The sequence below is a fragment of the Microcebus murinus genome, chromosome 20, assembly GCF_040939455.1.
Source record: "Microcebus murinus isolate Inina chromosome 20, M.murinus_Inina_mat1.0, whole genome shotgun sequence".
Taxonomy (NCBI): domain Eukaryota; kingdom Metazoa; phylum Chordata; class Mammalia; order Primates; family Cheirogaleidae; genus Microcebus; species Microcebus murinus.
In genome coordinates this window covers 31051006-31067395 of record NC_134123.1, presented here as the reverse complement: position 1 = coordinate 31067395, position 16390 = coordinate 31051006, and the positions used below count along the sequence as shown (strand labels likewise).

The following is a 16390-nucleotide window of genomic DNA, read 5'->3' as shown; positions in this document are numbered from 1 at the left end:
CATTTCCCCACACGTGGCTAACAGTCTTCTCGGGCACCATGACTGTTTTCGGGATAGGCACGTGACCCATGCTGGCTCAAGGAGAGTTAGTCATGAGATAGTCACTGGAACACTTGGAAAACAGTTTTGTGCTGTTTTTCCTCCACTAGCCTAAGTTGCTTGGCTGATAAGGGGCTGACCTTGGATTTGAACCCAGGCAGCCTTCCTCTGGGACCTATGTTCTGGAGGGCCAAGACTGCTGAGATATTGGGAATTTCTAAAGTAAAATTCTCAATGTTAATGACAAATTCCTTTTGTTAAACACCTCAGATTCCTACCCTGAGCAGTCAAACAGGACATATTTGTCAGGTAAATTTAGCCCACAGGCCGACAGTGTGCTACTCCTAGTCTATCTCTTTCATTCTACTGATAAGAAAATTTATGCCGAGAGAGCTCCACCTGCCTTCATGTTTCCTCACCTGGTAAAGCCCTGTCACTCTGTTACTTCTTGTGTTTCCCATTCTTCAAAGCACAAGTTAGGATCCAAATCCAATGAAAGGATCCCTAAGCATTTTATTATATCTCTCCCTGATGTGTAGAGGTGTTCATTTCCTATCCTACAATCATTTTATTATATTACTTCACATTTATGAGGTAGTTAGTATAATGTATTTATGAGGTTCCTAATAAATATTAATTGACTGATTACTACATTGTTACAAATATGTTGGTGGGAGGGAAGGGCAAACTTGTAAAAACATTACATTTCTACAGAGCTCTGTGTAAATATAGAAAAAATTCTTATTAATATAAATAGGAGTTCACATTCTGACCCAAAGTATAATCAGCTTCATAATGAAAGAGTGAACTGGATGGCACCAGAGTAATTTTCCCTGGCATATCACAACAGCTTAAAACAAATACACTGCGTGAAACTGCAACCTTGCTCAGCTCTACTCAGACTGCAGTCCAGGTGACATTAAATAATTTCACTAATCAGCTAATCAATCTCCCACTCTGAAAGTAAATACAAGATAGTAGTATGAAGGATGACCAGGAAATGGAAAGGAAATTATCAGTGTTATTTTTAAAAATCACATACACAAAAAATGAAAGCAAAAGGACCTAGAAAGTTCTCAACATAGAGAACAGAGACAGGCAAAAGCCTAAGTAAGCCTGAATTCAGCAAACAGGCATTTCTCTACCTGCCAGGTTGGAGAGTTCATCCATTTATTACCATCCAAATGAAATCTTTCAGCAGGGTCAAAAGGGCCTTTGTTTTGACATTTAATTCACTGGCAATGTATTTCCTGCGTTAGGATGCAAAATACCTCTCACATTGCTTTTTCATTAATTGCCTTCATTTTTCAAGTTCCCTGTTTGATTTACAGTCAATTAAAAACACCCTCAAAAGCCATGACTCATGTATGTTAAGTACAAATATGATTAATGTGATTCCATGCGCTCCATGGAGGACCTGACTGCTAACCAAGGTCAGTGTCATGGTGGCATGACCGAGCAATGTGTTGGTGAAAGGAATTCATGGGGAGGGCAGAAAGCCAGAAGCAAGGGTCGTGGATGATCTGGCCCTGGGTCTACCCAAAACAAGAAAAAAGAACTTATTTTTCTATAGTACAGAGAAAGGATGAATTTGACTATGAACAGCAATAAATATGCAGCAGAAGTTCTCTCTCTGTGTCATTCAGGTTGATGAGAGTGATGGGAAAATTAACTGGCAAATTTCCTTGATATATTACCACCAATATCAAGAAAAACTAAGAGGTATCAGACCAGAGAACTCTGGATAAAAGCCAGAGTCCTGGAATCTCAGGTCCAAATCTTGATGCCACAATAATAAGCAATAAGACCTTGGGTACTTTGCTTCACCTAGCTCAGCCTTAGGTGTCCTCACTTATGTAATGGGCACATGGGAATATCTTTCTCCTAAGGGCTATTGTGAGGTTCCAGGGGGCCTTTAACGCTTAGGGAGCACACAGCAAATGTCAGTTATCAAGGCCAAGGATGCTGCACTGTTGGGCACTGGCAGAACCTTGCCTGTGAATATCTGCTCATGATTGTGTGCACGCTTGTCATATTTTTCTAGAAATTCTCTCTTTTTCAGCATTGGCATATAGCTCTTCATGAGAAAGTCTCCTAAGAATTATCTATGCCTCTCCAGAAAAATTAACATACTGAAATTTCAGAAGAATATTAGACAAGTCAAGAGCAATAAGAGTAACATCAACCTAATGCTTTAAGATCAGTGGCTTTCACCAAAACGAGGCGTTTGGTGTATTTTTCACACAGCAAAACTTATTCAAAGAACTACCTTTTCTTCTATAATTGGTCTTTACTTTCTTTTTGTTTGTTTTTTGATGCCAAGTAACCTTTTAAAAGAAAACTCTGGGCAAAGTAAACAGTATTTTTCCTCCTTCCTTCATTTACTTATTTTTTTTTCATATCTAGGCTTAGAAAATTTTTAAAAATATGCTCTTATCAATCCAAGATTTTTTAAAAAAAGTTCTACAGGCCCATAAATTTCAAATGTTCTAAAATTGCTGCTTTAGATGCTTGTTCATCTCTTTAGATTTTTCATGGCAACATAATTCATCTTCCTTAAAGCTAGCTTCAGATGGCCATTAGAAGGAAACTAGATCTAAGATCTATAAAGGAAAGTAATGACAATGATAACAATAACAACGATGGCAATGATGATGGTAGTAATGATAGCAGCTTCCATTTATTTGTAACTATGTTCTAAGCATATTTTCCCTCAGTTGATGCATCAGCTCTAGAAGTAGGGTCTGCCATTATCCTCACAGAGACTAGATAATTGAAGCTCGGAGGATTCAGATAACTCACTCATGATCACACAGCTAACATATGACTACGTGGGTGTTTGAACACTAGTTTATCTCAGTTTAACACTGTATGATCTTAACCACAATATTATAATCACTCCGAGGAAGCAACCGAGCCCACATTTATTAGAACCATCAGAAGAGGAGGTTCCTCCCCATGGGTGTTTCCAAGAGGAAGAAGAAAAAAAGCCAACATTGCTCAGTGGAAGTATCCTTTACTGAGAAAAGCAGGACGCAGTAACAGGTGCACAACTGAAACTGCTCAAACTGACCAACTTCATTCTACATAGGCCCTGGTTACTTTGAGGCAGCTACCTCCTTTGTGGTCTACTTTTATCTCTTTCAGGAGTCCCTTTTTAATGCGGGTAACATCATTTTGTTATGATCCGTATAGAGATTGTGATCAGGCACCAATACTCATGTGTTCCTCTATATTTTCTCAGCCTCTCTTGCAGTTAGATTGGCTACATGACTAGGTCTGCTAACAGAATGTGAGCAGAAATAATACTTTTGAGCTGAGGTAGTTAAGCATCTGGGTACACTCCCCACATTCTTTCTTGTTCCACTGTCTACCAGCTCAGTGACAGAGGATACTGGAAGCCACAAGATGGCAGGACCAAGCTGGCAGTAGCCTGCATCCTCAGGTTCCCACGTGCAGGGCAGATTCTTGGAGGAGAGTTCCCTCAGAGAGCAGCTTGACCTACATCTGCATGATCTGAGCGAGAAATAAACTTTTACTGTTAGGTCACTAGGGTTGTGTGATACCGTAGCATAGCCTAGCCTGTTCTAACTAATACAGGTTCTTTATGAAAAGTATGATGATACAGGTTGAATTGTAGGCTAACTTAGGCGTGGCAATTTGTCTCTGTGTGTCTGTGTTTGTGTGTGTGTGGCACAAGGAGAGTGTCCCATAAAGAATGAACAAAGGGAAAGAAAAGTGTAGTCTGAATAGTGGCTGGGTGGCCAATGGGGTCTTCTTTCTGGACACTGGAGGCTGGACACATCCTCCACTAATATAGGCTGAAAAGGCATGAGTATGGTTTCCCCCAGTGAGCCCAAAGAGTACAGATCCTTCCATATTCCGGGAAGGTCTGTCTGACCTGATGGGGGCAGAGTAGAATATTCTGTTTCAGAATTTTGCAGAACATAATATAGTCAGGGTTCGTCACTTGGCATTTTCCCGCCCCAGCTGGGTGGCTGGTCGGTTGTCCAGGCCTGCTATTCTTCTAAGCCTGAGGGGTCTTCTATTCTGGGTATCAGCTGACAGGCTGTAACCAGGGTTGCTGTCCAACTCTAGTTGTATCAAGAACACAGCTACCAGAATCACACAATATTCATGTTTCAGGAGAAGCAAGAGGTATGACACCAGGCAATTTGAGGGAGTTCTGGATGCCAGGCCTCTAGAGAACCCCTCCCACAAACCCTTTACAGATTCCTCCCTGAGTCTAAACACCTTGAAGGGATGTCTTTTTTCTAAATTGTTGCCTTCTTTTTTTTTTCCAAGTCACCATCTGCAAGTGGAGTTGCTATCTTCTAAAGCTGTCTTATCCTTTTTTTCTTATATTTCTCATTGAAAAATGGGAATAACTACATCTTTCCAGCTAAACTTTCAAGAGTGAGATGAAGCCAAGAAAGTTTTGCCCAAGTTATTGTGAGTTGGGGGCTTTGTATCATGCTGTGAAAGATAAAATGAAAGCACTCCTCTGGTTACATTAGAAGAAATAGTGGAATGCTATGTTTTGATCTAGCAGCTTGTTGAAAAATGGCCCTTTAAAGTAGAAAGCAAGTGTAGTTAGTGGAAAGAAGAGTAGAATAAAGAGTTATTTGGATGTGAAGAAAATAAAAGGCTTTAGAACAACTGAGAGAAAGATGTATCAGAGCGAACAGTGAATAAAATATTAGGGAAATAAAAGGAGTGAAAGTGACCATTAGTAACAGTTAAAGTAGAAAGAGATAAGTCATTGAAAATTGAAGAGGAAAATGAAAAAGGATAAAAAGAAATATTATTGTCTGAACAAAGATAGCAGGAAGCCATCTACAGAATAAACATTTCATATAAGCTGCTGAAAGCTGAACACAGAATTGGTTAGATACAAGTCTAGGGTATGAGCAGATATACTCTACCTGTCAGGTAATGAGACAACATTTTCAGACAACTTTACAGAATGGTGAAGAGTGTAGATGTGAACTGATTGATTAGGCTGTGTTTATATCTTCTGCAACACAAAACTTCACAATTACTGGTAACCAAAGCTCTTAAATATTGCAAAGATAAAGGAAAAATGTAAAGAGCAAGTGCTATAATGCTACTAACCTAGTTTCTTTTAACCTTGATTATTATTATATTATATATATTATTATATAAATAATATATATATTTATATATATTATTTATAATATATATTATAACAGATAATATATATATTATATATAATTATAATAATTATATTATAGGTCACTAAATTATCCCTAACCCTTTCCTGGACGTCTGTTATCTGAGCATTTTTAAACTTCCTAATTCAGTTTGATTATTTTCATTTTTCATTCAGATGTTAGCTTTGGGTCATTAGGGTCTTCATTCTGAAAGCACAAGCCACATCAGTTGCTTGTTTAATCACGTTTTTCAGAGATAGAAGAGTTTTGTGTTGAACCATAAGGAAATGCACAAAAGAAACCCAAGAATAAGAGAGAAGGGAGAGGTGGGGGAGGGCGGAGGGAAGAAGGGAGGAAGGGAGAGTGGGAGTGGGAGGGAGAGGGAAGAGGGAAGGGGGAGAGAGAGAGAAAAAAAAAGAAGAGAAAGAGACTACCTTAAAGTGTTTGTTGAGTAAGTAGCAAAGTCCATTCAACATTTTAGGCTTTTTGTTTCCTTTTGCAAGTGGAATAGAGAAAGCATCGCTACTACTGTAATATTTTTGGAAATCCACTTTTTCCAAAGCAATATTCAATAGTCATTCTCAACCATTTGAAAATTTTCTTCTTCATTTAGGCACAATTAACCTTACCTGCAGGTCTATACTCATAACAACCTACCTTCATTGCTTTGAGACAAACTTAAAAGTAGCTAACCTGATCAGTTCTTTGTTATTTTGTGCAAATATAGGTGGACACGTGGTTTTACTACGAGGGGCTAATCAAATTTTGCTGACCCAACAACTCATACACAAGCATAAAATCTTAAATGTCCTCAATTCTCATATCACTGACTTTTCCTGAATGTACTATCATTGATAATCAACCCAGTCCCATTTAGCATTTACTAGCTTACACAGAACCAACAACCATAACCTACTTAATTGCTTAGGGGATTAAACACACACACACACATACAGACACATACAAAACTGTGATACTGGAATGTACAGTATGGCCTAGTTTAAATTAAAAAGATCCCCCAAAGTATGATTGTTTCCAGCTCTTCAGCAGTGAATTAAAAGCTGTTTGGTGTCGTGAAGATTACAGAAGCAATCACATTTATGGGCCTGCTTTGCATACCAACTCTATTAATTTCCATACTCAGGGTGGCTTCGCATTTCCAAGCATGTTAACATAGATGCCATTTGGGATAATCACTTGGAGAAAAAGAAAAGGGAGAAAGAAAGAGAGAGAGGAGAAGTGAGGAAGAGAGGAGAAGAGAAGAGAGCCAGAAAAATGGTTGTCACTAATCAAGTTCTGCTTGAAATATATTGATGCCGATAAATACAGAAATCAAAAGACAAATGAAGGTTCCTGATGGTCTGACCCAGGAGTCATACTCAGATCAAATTAACAGGAAATCACATATTGGAATTCACTTATTGCACCAGTCATGTACCTTGTCATTACAGACTCTAATTATTGAAATGATTTCATTGACGTAATTGCATCAAGATGTGCATGGGCTTCACCTTGGACAGCTCCCTTGATGCTCAACAGTGCATCTTCATTATTGTGTTTCTTTCAACTCTTAAAATGTGTCCAAGCTTCACAGACTAATCCAATCAAGCAGGCTGTTTCTTTCTTTTCTTCTTTTCTTTGAACATAACAGCCACATACATAGAAATGAAGGACTATGGCTAGCCTGGAAGGCAAACCCAAGACCAGAAGGGCAAATATGGCATCACCTTCCTTAAAAAGACCTTGGAGCATCTGACCAAATTAGATCACTGCTTTCATATCCCTCATTCCCAAGTGTTAAGTAATAGTGCTTGAAAGCCTAAAAGTAAAGGATTATTTTGTTATTATCAGTTTTAAATTTTATTGTGCTAAAACTGTGCTTGTTATGCATTTAGCAATTAACCTGTGACCTCATATAGATAAAATAATATAATACTGGCATTAAAAATAGAAAGAGATCACAACCACAGATCTGAGGGATGCATATTTTAAGGATATCAATTGGATTTGGGGGAATTTGTGGTTAATCCATAGAATAACCAGTAGGGCTTTTAAAATCATTCTAAAGACCATCTTATTAGCCTTAAGAATAAGTGTTTTTGATTTCTAAGTGTAAGAATTCCCAGAAGTCAATATCATATTCTAATCATTATTTTGATCTAATGCTATGTATGAGAAACTAAAGGTAGAACAGAAATCGCCAGGAAAGTAATGATTTTGCTCTTGGGGGTCTACCCAGGGAAAATGGATTTCATTTCCATTGAACAGTGTAGAACTCATGTTGGAGGCTGACAGCCTCCTTTTCTGGGAGCAGTCTGGAAATGCTCACTTATGATAAGATCCCAAGAAGAGATATTACTACCCTATTAACCTCTAAGATGGCAAGGCCTTAATTCAAGAGCTTCCACCCTGGGTCAAGCAGCGACTTAAGAAAAATAATCAGGAAACACTTAGTTTAGGAAATACCACATGCTGAGACACATTCTCAGACATTAGTAAAATCAAATGTGAGAATAGGCCAAAAGTATCTTCAAGTGATACTGCTTACAGTTTAGGATTGACTGGTCCTCAATGAATTCAGCTGGCTGATTGATATGGAACACTTTCTGCTGAAATCCAGGAGTGCAGTCCAAATCTTCTGCAGATGTTAGCAGCAGCACCTAAGAAAAACCAACGCCATCAATATTTTAATAGCAGTATATGTGTTTGCCCTGCTAACTTTCACCAAATCTGTGACTTTTAGAAATGAGCTGAGGTTTTAATTTCATTTCCCAAATGAAGAGGTAAGTTGATACTTCTCTTGTGGCTGCCAACAATTTGTTTTGGCAATGAGATTTGGAAAATGCACAAATGGGAACAGCTGCTGCAGTTTCCATTAAGTTGCAGTTAAAGAAATAACTTCATCAAATTTTTACACCTGCTAAGATTCTCACCATAGTTTTCATGTGTGAAATTTTATTACAGAAACTGTCAATTTCCTATGGTGCCTAAGTTAAAACTAACTTCATTTTCATACATGCAAAGGAGCCTTGTCATCCATGAAGAGGAAGAAAAAGAAAATGGAACTATTTTTATGTGAAGTTACTTCTAAAAGGAATTCATGGCCCATTAGACCTTCACTATGGCTCAATATGGTGGCCATGAGTCACAGGTGGGTCTGAGCACTTAAAACGTAGCTGTCTACAGATTCCTTTGTTCCTTCTCCACTCCCACTACCTCACTTGACCAGCCTAGAAAAAGAAAACAACAGTAGCTGTCTGAGATGTTGTAGGTACAATTAGATTTTGATGATGATTAAATAAGAAAAAGAATCTGAAATATCTAATAATTTTATATTAATTACATATTGAAATGATAATATTTTACTTATAGGGCAAACTAAACACAAGTGTTATTAAAATTAATTTCACCAGTTTCTTTTACCTTTTATAAATTTGGTCTACTAGAAAATTTAAAATCTACAATTGTTTCCCAAGGCCCTCAAATTCTTAAGACAATTCATCCAGTGGTCAAAAAATTAGGTTAGATGCTTTGGAACATAAAAGTATGTGACACCCTCCTGGGAAAGGAATAACTTAGTAAAAAAAAGAAATGGTCTTAAGATTTAGTAGGCAAAGACTTTAAACGCCATGAAGATAATGATCACCTCTTCCCCACTGGTTCCTACTGAGCACCTGCCACACATTGACACAGAGAAGATGCTCCTTAACATGTAATGAATGACAGCAAACATTTCTGAGCCCTTATTAAATGGCCATCACTGTGTCAAACCCACTATATGCATAATCTCATTTAATCACAGTAGCCCTACTAAGTATGTACTATTAATATATTAAAAGATATATTTTACAGAGGACGGACATGAAATTCTAGCGAGGTTAACAAGCGTATCCAAGACCACAGTTAGGATGGGTGGAGTCAGAATTCAAATCCGGGCTTAAGTGTCTTCTGCTTTGGCACACTGCCACAGCTCTGCTTGTTCCCCTCAGACCTTCCACGTCAGAGGGCAAGACTTTGTGGTTTTTTTCCCTGAGATATTACTCTCAAACTTGTGGAAAGCAAGGTGCCAGAAGAGAGTGTTTGGAAGTTACCATCACCCCAAGAGCAGCCTTTGGCCAATAATCGCCGGGAATTGGTGTGTGACTACCCAGACCCCTCACCCTTCAGGTGAGATAACTCGGAGGCATGAGTTCTGTCTCCCAGTTTGCACCTGCAGTTCATCTCCAGCTGTCCAGCATGGTGTCTGGTTTGATAACTCACCCTTCATTAGCTGCCTTCTCTTCTTGGCTCATTTCCTCATCTCCCACTGGTATTTTTCTGAACTCAAGTCCTACCACCACCCAAATAAACTACTTGCACTCAAATCCTCAACTCTATCTGTTTTTAGAAAACCAGACTTTAATACCAGACCTCACACTCCAAACCACTGAACTTGGGCAGTGGAGGAAAATTCATTATCCTCTCCACCGGCAAACTCAAAGGAGTGTACAAAAGGTTGGAAGCTGTGGAACCAGGGCTTCTCTCTAAATACCAGCCCTCTGAAATGCACTGAACCCTGAGGAAGGAGAGCAAGAATCAATCTCAGGAGGTTCACGGTGTGGCCGGCCTGAGCAACATCAGAGAAATTGAAACAGGGGAGTCATCACCCTGACCGACATCATCTCTCTCAAATCAAAGGGGGAAGAAAGCTGCAGCCCAGTGTCTGTGCTGTTCCGCTTGTGAAACTTTCCCTTGTCTTGAGGACAGGCTCTAGTTAAATCACTTCTGAAGCAATCATAACGCTGGCATCCCAAGTGGCACGCACACAGAATGCAGATTCAGGTCTCAGAATAATGTGCTGGCAATTTTGCAAGCAGAAAATCTATTACTGGCCAACACTAATTTAGTTAAGCAGCAAATGGTCAAGGGTCGCCTCTAGGCACCCAGTGCCTACAATTATACTATAACCTTCTAATTGGCTAATTCTGCTCTCAAAACCCAGACCAGTAAACTGGGCATCCTATTGGTACGAAGGGAGATGGAATTTCTCCCAGGAGACTGAATGTAAAAATCCAGGACCGACGGAGAAAGAACACAGTCAGTGACGGGGAGCACCACGCTATGCATGAGTTCTGTTCTCCATCTCTGCTCATTTATGACTCAGGCTCTGTCCTGATTACTTGGCAGGGGCCATTCAGGGTTCCTCTGGAGTTATCAAGAAAAAATAATTTTTTTTCCAGCTGCTGACCCTTAGGAAGGGTGGGAGTGGTGGGAGAATTCCCAAAGGCACAGTTTTGTCTTTATAAATTCTTGAGTCACTCCATCTATCCATCAAAATTCAGGTTAAATGATTTGTACCATAAAAGTACACAGTGCCCTCCTGGGCAAAGGGTGACTTAGGGGTGAGGTAAGGACTAGTCAAATCAGTCATTCGTGTACTCCACCCTTCATGCAATATTCATTTAGTGATTCACAAATATTTATTAAACTCCTGGGATTCAGTGAGGACTTTGCTAGACATTGTCCAGGAACAATTAGAAAATTGCTGCACAGGATAAGTAGTCAAGTGTTAAATATTACTATGGTTTAGAAAGGAAGAGAGGCATTTAAAAAATCACGATTGAATTAAAGTTAAAATTTAACTTGAAAGGACAATGCAGGTCTCTCTGGGAACATGTAAAGTTTGGGGAATAGAGTAGCCTAATCTTATCTAGGGGTATCAAGAAAGCAAATCCACAGAAGGGACATTTCTGCTGTCATCTCAACAGTAAGAATTAGCTGGGTAAGTGGAGAGAAATATAGACTCATCTCTTTAACCAATACACTCTTTGCTTTGAACTCCTTTGTGGCTCTCTGGGTTTCATGAAACACATCTCTGAAATCACAAAACTGCATTTAAAAAAGATTCCAGACTAATTTAGGGCTTCCCAAGAGTGGAATGTCTTACTGGTCAGTAGTGGTAGAATGTCTAGTTACTGCTATTGCCCCTTGATTTCTTAGCAGTATCTGTGCCACTAATATCCACTCTTCAATTTCAATCACACTAAATTTGGTGGGGGATACAAAGCAGTACCCCCCATTGTTGTAAGGATTAGCACTTGGGCATTACTCTAAAACCAGGCAAGCCCTTCTCCAACATTATCAGATATTACACATATAAAGATACTGGACACACTTTTCCCCAAACCCTCTTTAACTTTTCCAGAATATATGCTATGAGCAACATTCCAAATTTCTCTTCAATGCCATGACAATAACAATCTTCCTATAAGATCCTTCTGTCCATTTATGCATTAGCTAGCACCTCATATACAATAGGTAACCAATACACCTGTGAAAGCACCAGCAATTATCAGTTCATGATCATCAAAGTATTTCTATTATTTGAAAATCACAACCAGCCTGCTAAGAGAATGCATGCTTATAAGCACAGGTCTGAGCCACACTGGTTGAGTACGAATCCTGGTACTACCAGTTACCAGCTGCATGACCTTCTGTGTCTCAGTTTCCTCAGCTGTAAAATGGGAGTAATAATATTTTACAGATTGTGAGGATTGAGTTAATTATTATAAAGAGCCTCATGTATGTAGTGCTTTCTCAGTAAATGTTTGCTATTTTTATTATTTATATACTATGTTTAAGCCTGTATACATGATTCACTAATATTCCTCAGGACAGACATTGACAAATAGCACCAAAATATTACTTTTGTTACTACTATACACTGCTCAGTACATAGAATGTGCTCAGAGAGATGGTCAGGAGACATCTGCCCCCTGGATCAGCTGCACAGTGAGAATATCAGCGCCTGTTGTGACTGAGTTGTGCTACCTTTGTAGGGCACCACGCATCCGTTAGAGCGGCAGCTCAGAGATCTGTCCTCCGTGCAAGTCCACTGCCCTAAATTTATGCACGGAGAGCAAACGCTTACATCATCCTCTTTGTACCTGGGTTCCCCTTTTAGCTTCCCTTTCTTTCCTGCAGCACAGAACTTTCTATCTTAAAAAGAAAGGGTTTATGTTTATCCTGACAGGTACTGATTCAAGAATATAGCCAACTTTGGAGTTTGCTTCCAGGGAAAGGATTCTTTTCTCTCTCCCAGACCGCAGGTTGCCAACTGGCAGCATATGGGATGGATGTGGCCAGCAGATGTGGTTAGCCTAGCCAGAGCAGTCTTTCAGGAAGTTAAATTATCATGTTATATAGAGTGTGCCACTCCAAGCTGTCCTTGTCATCACCACTCCCTATGTTATTGTTCCCGTTCACTTGACTTAGTTAAACACTCACCTGGCTGTCTAGGCATCTGAGTTGGCAACCTAGGGTTCAGTGTTTGGAAATAAGCTCTTGGAGCTACGAACCCTCCTTGCTATTAGTCTTTGGCTACTTGTCACAATGGGACCTGTACCTTGTCCTGCTGGCTTCCTGCAATCATTTTGACCACAGGACTAAGCATTGGCCAATAGAATGAGGGTGAAAGAATGTTCCACTTCTAGCTCTGGCCCCTGAGATGTCTTGAATTATATTCTCTTTTCTCCTGTCCATGAAAACAGAAGGGAAGGACTCCAAAGATGGTGGAGTCTTCCAATAGAGCCGAGTAGTCAGTCACTGCCTAGAAGAGAGGTGCCCTGGAGAGCCACCCAGCAAGGAACATTCACGTGACTCTGTGTGAAATCACTTAGATTCAAGGTTGTCATAGCAGCTAACATAGCTGACTCTATACTAAACATAAAAGGAACAAGAGCAAAAAGGTCTTCAATGCCACTGACATCACAGATATGTCCCAGAGGCCAATGAGAAATATTGGAAATAAAGAAAAGCTTAACACAACTCTCTTTGAAGAAGCCAAAAATGAAAAGAGTGAAACTTCCTGCCACAAATAATTATCTCAACAAGTGGTGAACAACTTCAGATTTCATCCTCTCTTAGGCCTACTCTAAAAAGGTATTTTCCAAACGAACTCACTCGTGTCTCCTGCCTCCTTGTTTTCCTTTCATTGACTCACTCTGCTTTTGGCTGTTACTGTGGATGGACAGTTACTTTATCCTTGCAACAAAATACCTCAGGTTTACTCTTGTCAAAGTCAGTCTATTGGAATCAGATTGGAGGGTCTTAGATTGGCAGGGAAGAAAGGATACTATCTCTGACTTGCAGGATATAAAAATGTTATGGCAATGTATTTTGATTGATTCTTTATCCTGCTAGGGACCAAAGATCTAGAGTACTAAAAGGATTTATAAAGGCACACTGCCTACAGGGAAAGCATGGAGAAAAGTAATACCTCCAAGACACACACACACACACACACACACACACACACACACACGATGTACTCACTGTAAGTATAAACTCATGTTATCCACACCCCTGCTGAGTCTGACCACCTTAATATGTTCCTGGCATTTTATAGCCCCTGGAACACAGAACACCTGCCACCTTCTTGGCCATTAGAAATAATTTTGTGATTCTTGGGAAGTAAAGAGGGAGAATACTTTTACTTTGGTGAGTTCTGTTGTTGCTTTTATACAAAATTTGAAACCAATATCTTAGACATTATTTATAATGGAATGCTAACCAGTATCTTTTCCTCAAACTATTAATAGGGAAGCTACATCTACTGGCACACCTTGGAGATACCTAGGTTCAATTCCAAACCTTGCAGTAAAGCAAACATCACAGCTGGGTGCAGTGGCTCACCCCTGTACTCCTAAAACTATGGGAGGCAGAGGTGGGAGTATTGCTTGAGCGCAGAAGTTTGAGACCAGAGTGAGAAAGAGTAAGACCTTGACTCCACTAAAAATAGAAAAATTAGCTGGTTGTCGTGGTATGTGTCTGTAGTCCCAGCTACTCAGGAGGCTAAGGCAGGAGAATAGCTTGAGCTCAGGAGTTTGAGGTTGCTGTGAGCTATGATGCCAGCACTGAATTCTACCTGGGGCAATAGGATGAGACTCTGTTTAAAAAAAAAAAAAGAAATATAACAATAAAGTGAGTCACATAGTCCCATGAATATTTTTATATTGTGGTTTCCCTGTGTATGTACAAGTTATTTTTACACTATACTGTAATCTATTAAGTGTGCAATAGGATTACATCTTTAAAAAACAATGCGCATACCTTAATTAAAAATACTTTATTGTTAAAAAATGCCAATGATCATCTGAGTCTTCAGCAAGTCCATGTTGAGGCCTGCTGATTTATCACAGTGGTGTTCGTTTTAGTAACTGTTCAAGTTATGGGACGTTTGATCTGCTTATGACAGAGTCATTGTGTTCATTTTTTCATTAATTTCCTTAGTCAATGAAATCACAACTTTTGTTCAAATAGAATTAACTCTTTACTATTAATATTCCAGGATTAAACAACTAGGCTCCACTGGAAAATTTAAAAGGAAAAATACCATTTTTTAAGAATTTCAGTTAATGCACTTAGGAAGATGTGGCTTGCTGGCTAGCCCTTAGTAAAGACTAGAGGCTGTGCCTGCCCAGAGTTGGTGGTATTTGTGCCTATTTATAAAACTTTGGGAATTAAATTAAAGGTATCAAATGCCAAATAACACCTGCTTCCCTTCAGTCAAGCAAACGAGCCCTGATACAAGGCACTTCTGAGAGAGCCGTAGTAGTCCCAGGAAGTTCAAGTGGGCAAATAATGAATACCTCCCATGTGCCAGGCACTGGAAAACTTGTCTGGTGTACACACAAAACCCTGAATCCACAGAGATGACAGATAGGGATTGAGCAAATGAACAGGTCTGACCTTTGAGGGTTCAGCCCACTGGAGGACAGCCCTGGCGGCTGAGTCCATCACCTCAGCGAGCCTCTGCTCTGAGCTGCTGCCGCCACGAGCAATTTCCTCAGCGCTAGGGCTTGCCCCATGGAGTGCCCTCAATCTCTTTACACTCTGCTTTTGGGCTTTCTGCTACACTGCAGGAGCTCGGTTAATGTGACAGCAAGCACAGAAGGACAATGAGGAGGAGTTAATCATCTTGGGACAGCCCTCAATCTACAGGAAATGACAACTGGTTAAATACCCCAGCCTTTGTCCAGATGGACACCTCTGAGAGACATTCCATGTGCCTCTGGAGGTACCAGTGGACTAATGCCTGGCTGTCCACAGTGGTGACCCCAGTGATTTCTCATTACGCTGGCTCTCTCCCGCCTCCCCTGCCTTACCACCCTGCCCCTCGCTGCTGCTTCCTGGATCGCCTCCCCAAGAAAACTATCTGTGCCCAGTCCTCACCTGACGCTCTGAATTTAGGAAACCATGTCCCATATACTATTTCATACTACTGCTGTAACAAACTACCATGGTTTTAGTAGCTAAAAAAGTATTTTATTATCTTACAGTTCTAAAGTTTATATTGGTCTACAGGGCCATGCTCCTTCAGGAGAATCAGTTTTCTTTCACTTTCCAGCAAGGCTACCTGCACCCTTTCGCTCATGGCCTTCCTCCTCTCTCTTTCAAGGCAGCAGCATAGCATCTCTGCATCTGCTTCTCTCTCTCTCTTCTTCCACCATCATGGCATCTTCTGTTTCTAACTCTGGATCTTCCTACTTCCTTTTGTAAGGACTGGTGTGATTGTATCATGCTCACCTGAGTAATCTGGTAACCTTCACACATTCTGAGAATTAAGATGTGAACACGTTAGGGGACCATGATTCAGCCTACCACAACCCATGAGGGAAAGGAACAGTTCTATAAATACAACTGCAGTCCACCATGTCCAAGAGGGAGTCACTTCTGTGACTATCCACATTCTTGACAAAATTTACCCATGGAATCAGGAAAGCCTAAACGAGGACCTCACTGATGGTGAATAGTTACATATCCAAGGCCTGCTGTTGTGTCAATTTAACAATTAGACTATGACCTTTTCTTGCTTAGAAATAATTATCAGATCCTACTTGGCCTTGCTGTGAAGTGGAACATTTTATTCCAACTGTGTAACTCTCAGCACTTTCCTCTCTGCCAGACATGAGACAAGATGTCAGATTTGTCATCACATGGGAAGGTTTTTATTAATTATCTTTTAGAGGCAAAGTCCTTTCTATAATTTATTTTTTCACACCAGAAAAAATTCTTCTATTGAACTAAGTGTCTATCGTGTTAAATTGTTTTTTCTTTTTTTTTTCTAAAGGTTCTCACTCTGAAAAGTTCCAGAGGAAAAGAAAGAAACCAAGCAAAAACTGGCATTGAAGGCAAGG

The 16390-nt window shown here is 39.9% G+C and overlaps 1 protein-coding gene across 1 annotated transcript in view; it reads right to left on the bottom strand.

Moving 5' to 3' along the window:
• The window catches only part of CDH13 (cadherin 13), a 958432-nt gene that overhangs the window by 755684 nt on the left and 186358 nt on the right, over positions 1 to 16390 (bottom strand). Inside the window, exon 2 of the mRNA XM_012743295.2 lies at positions 7762 to 7873. Coding sequence (XP_012598749.2) covers positions 7762 to 7873 — 112 coding nt within the window. The remainder of the gene's footprint in view (positions 1 to 7761; positions 7874 to 16390) is intronic.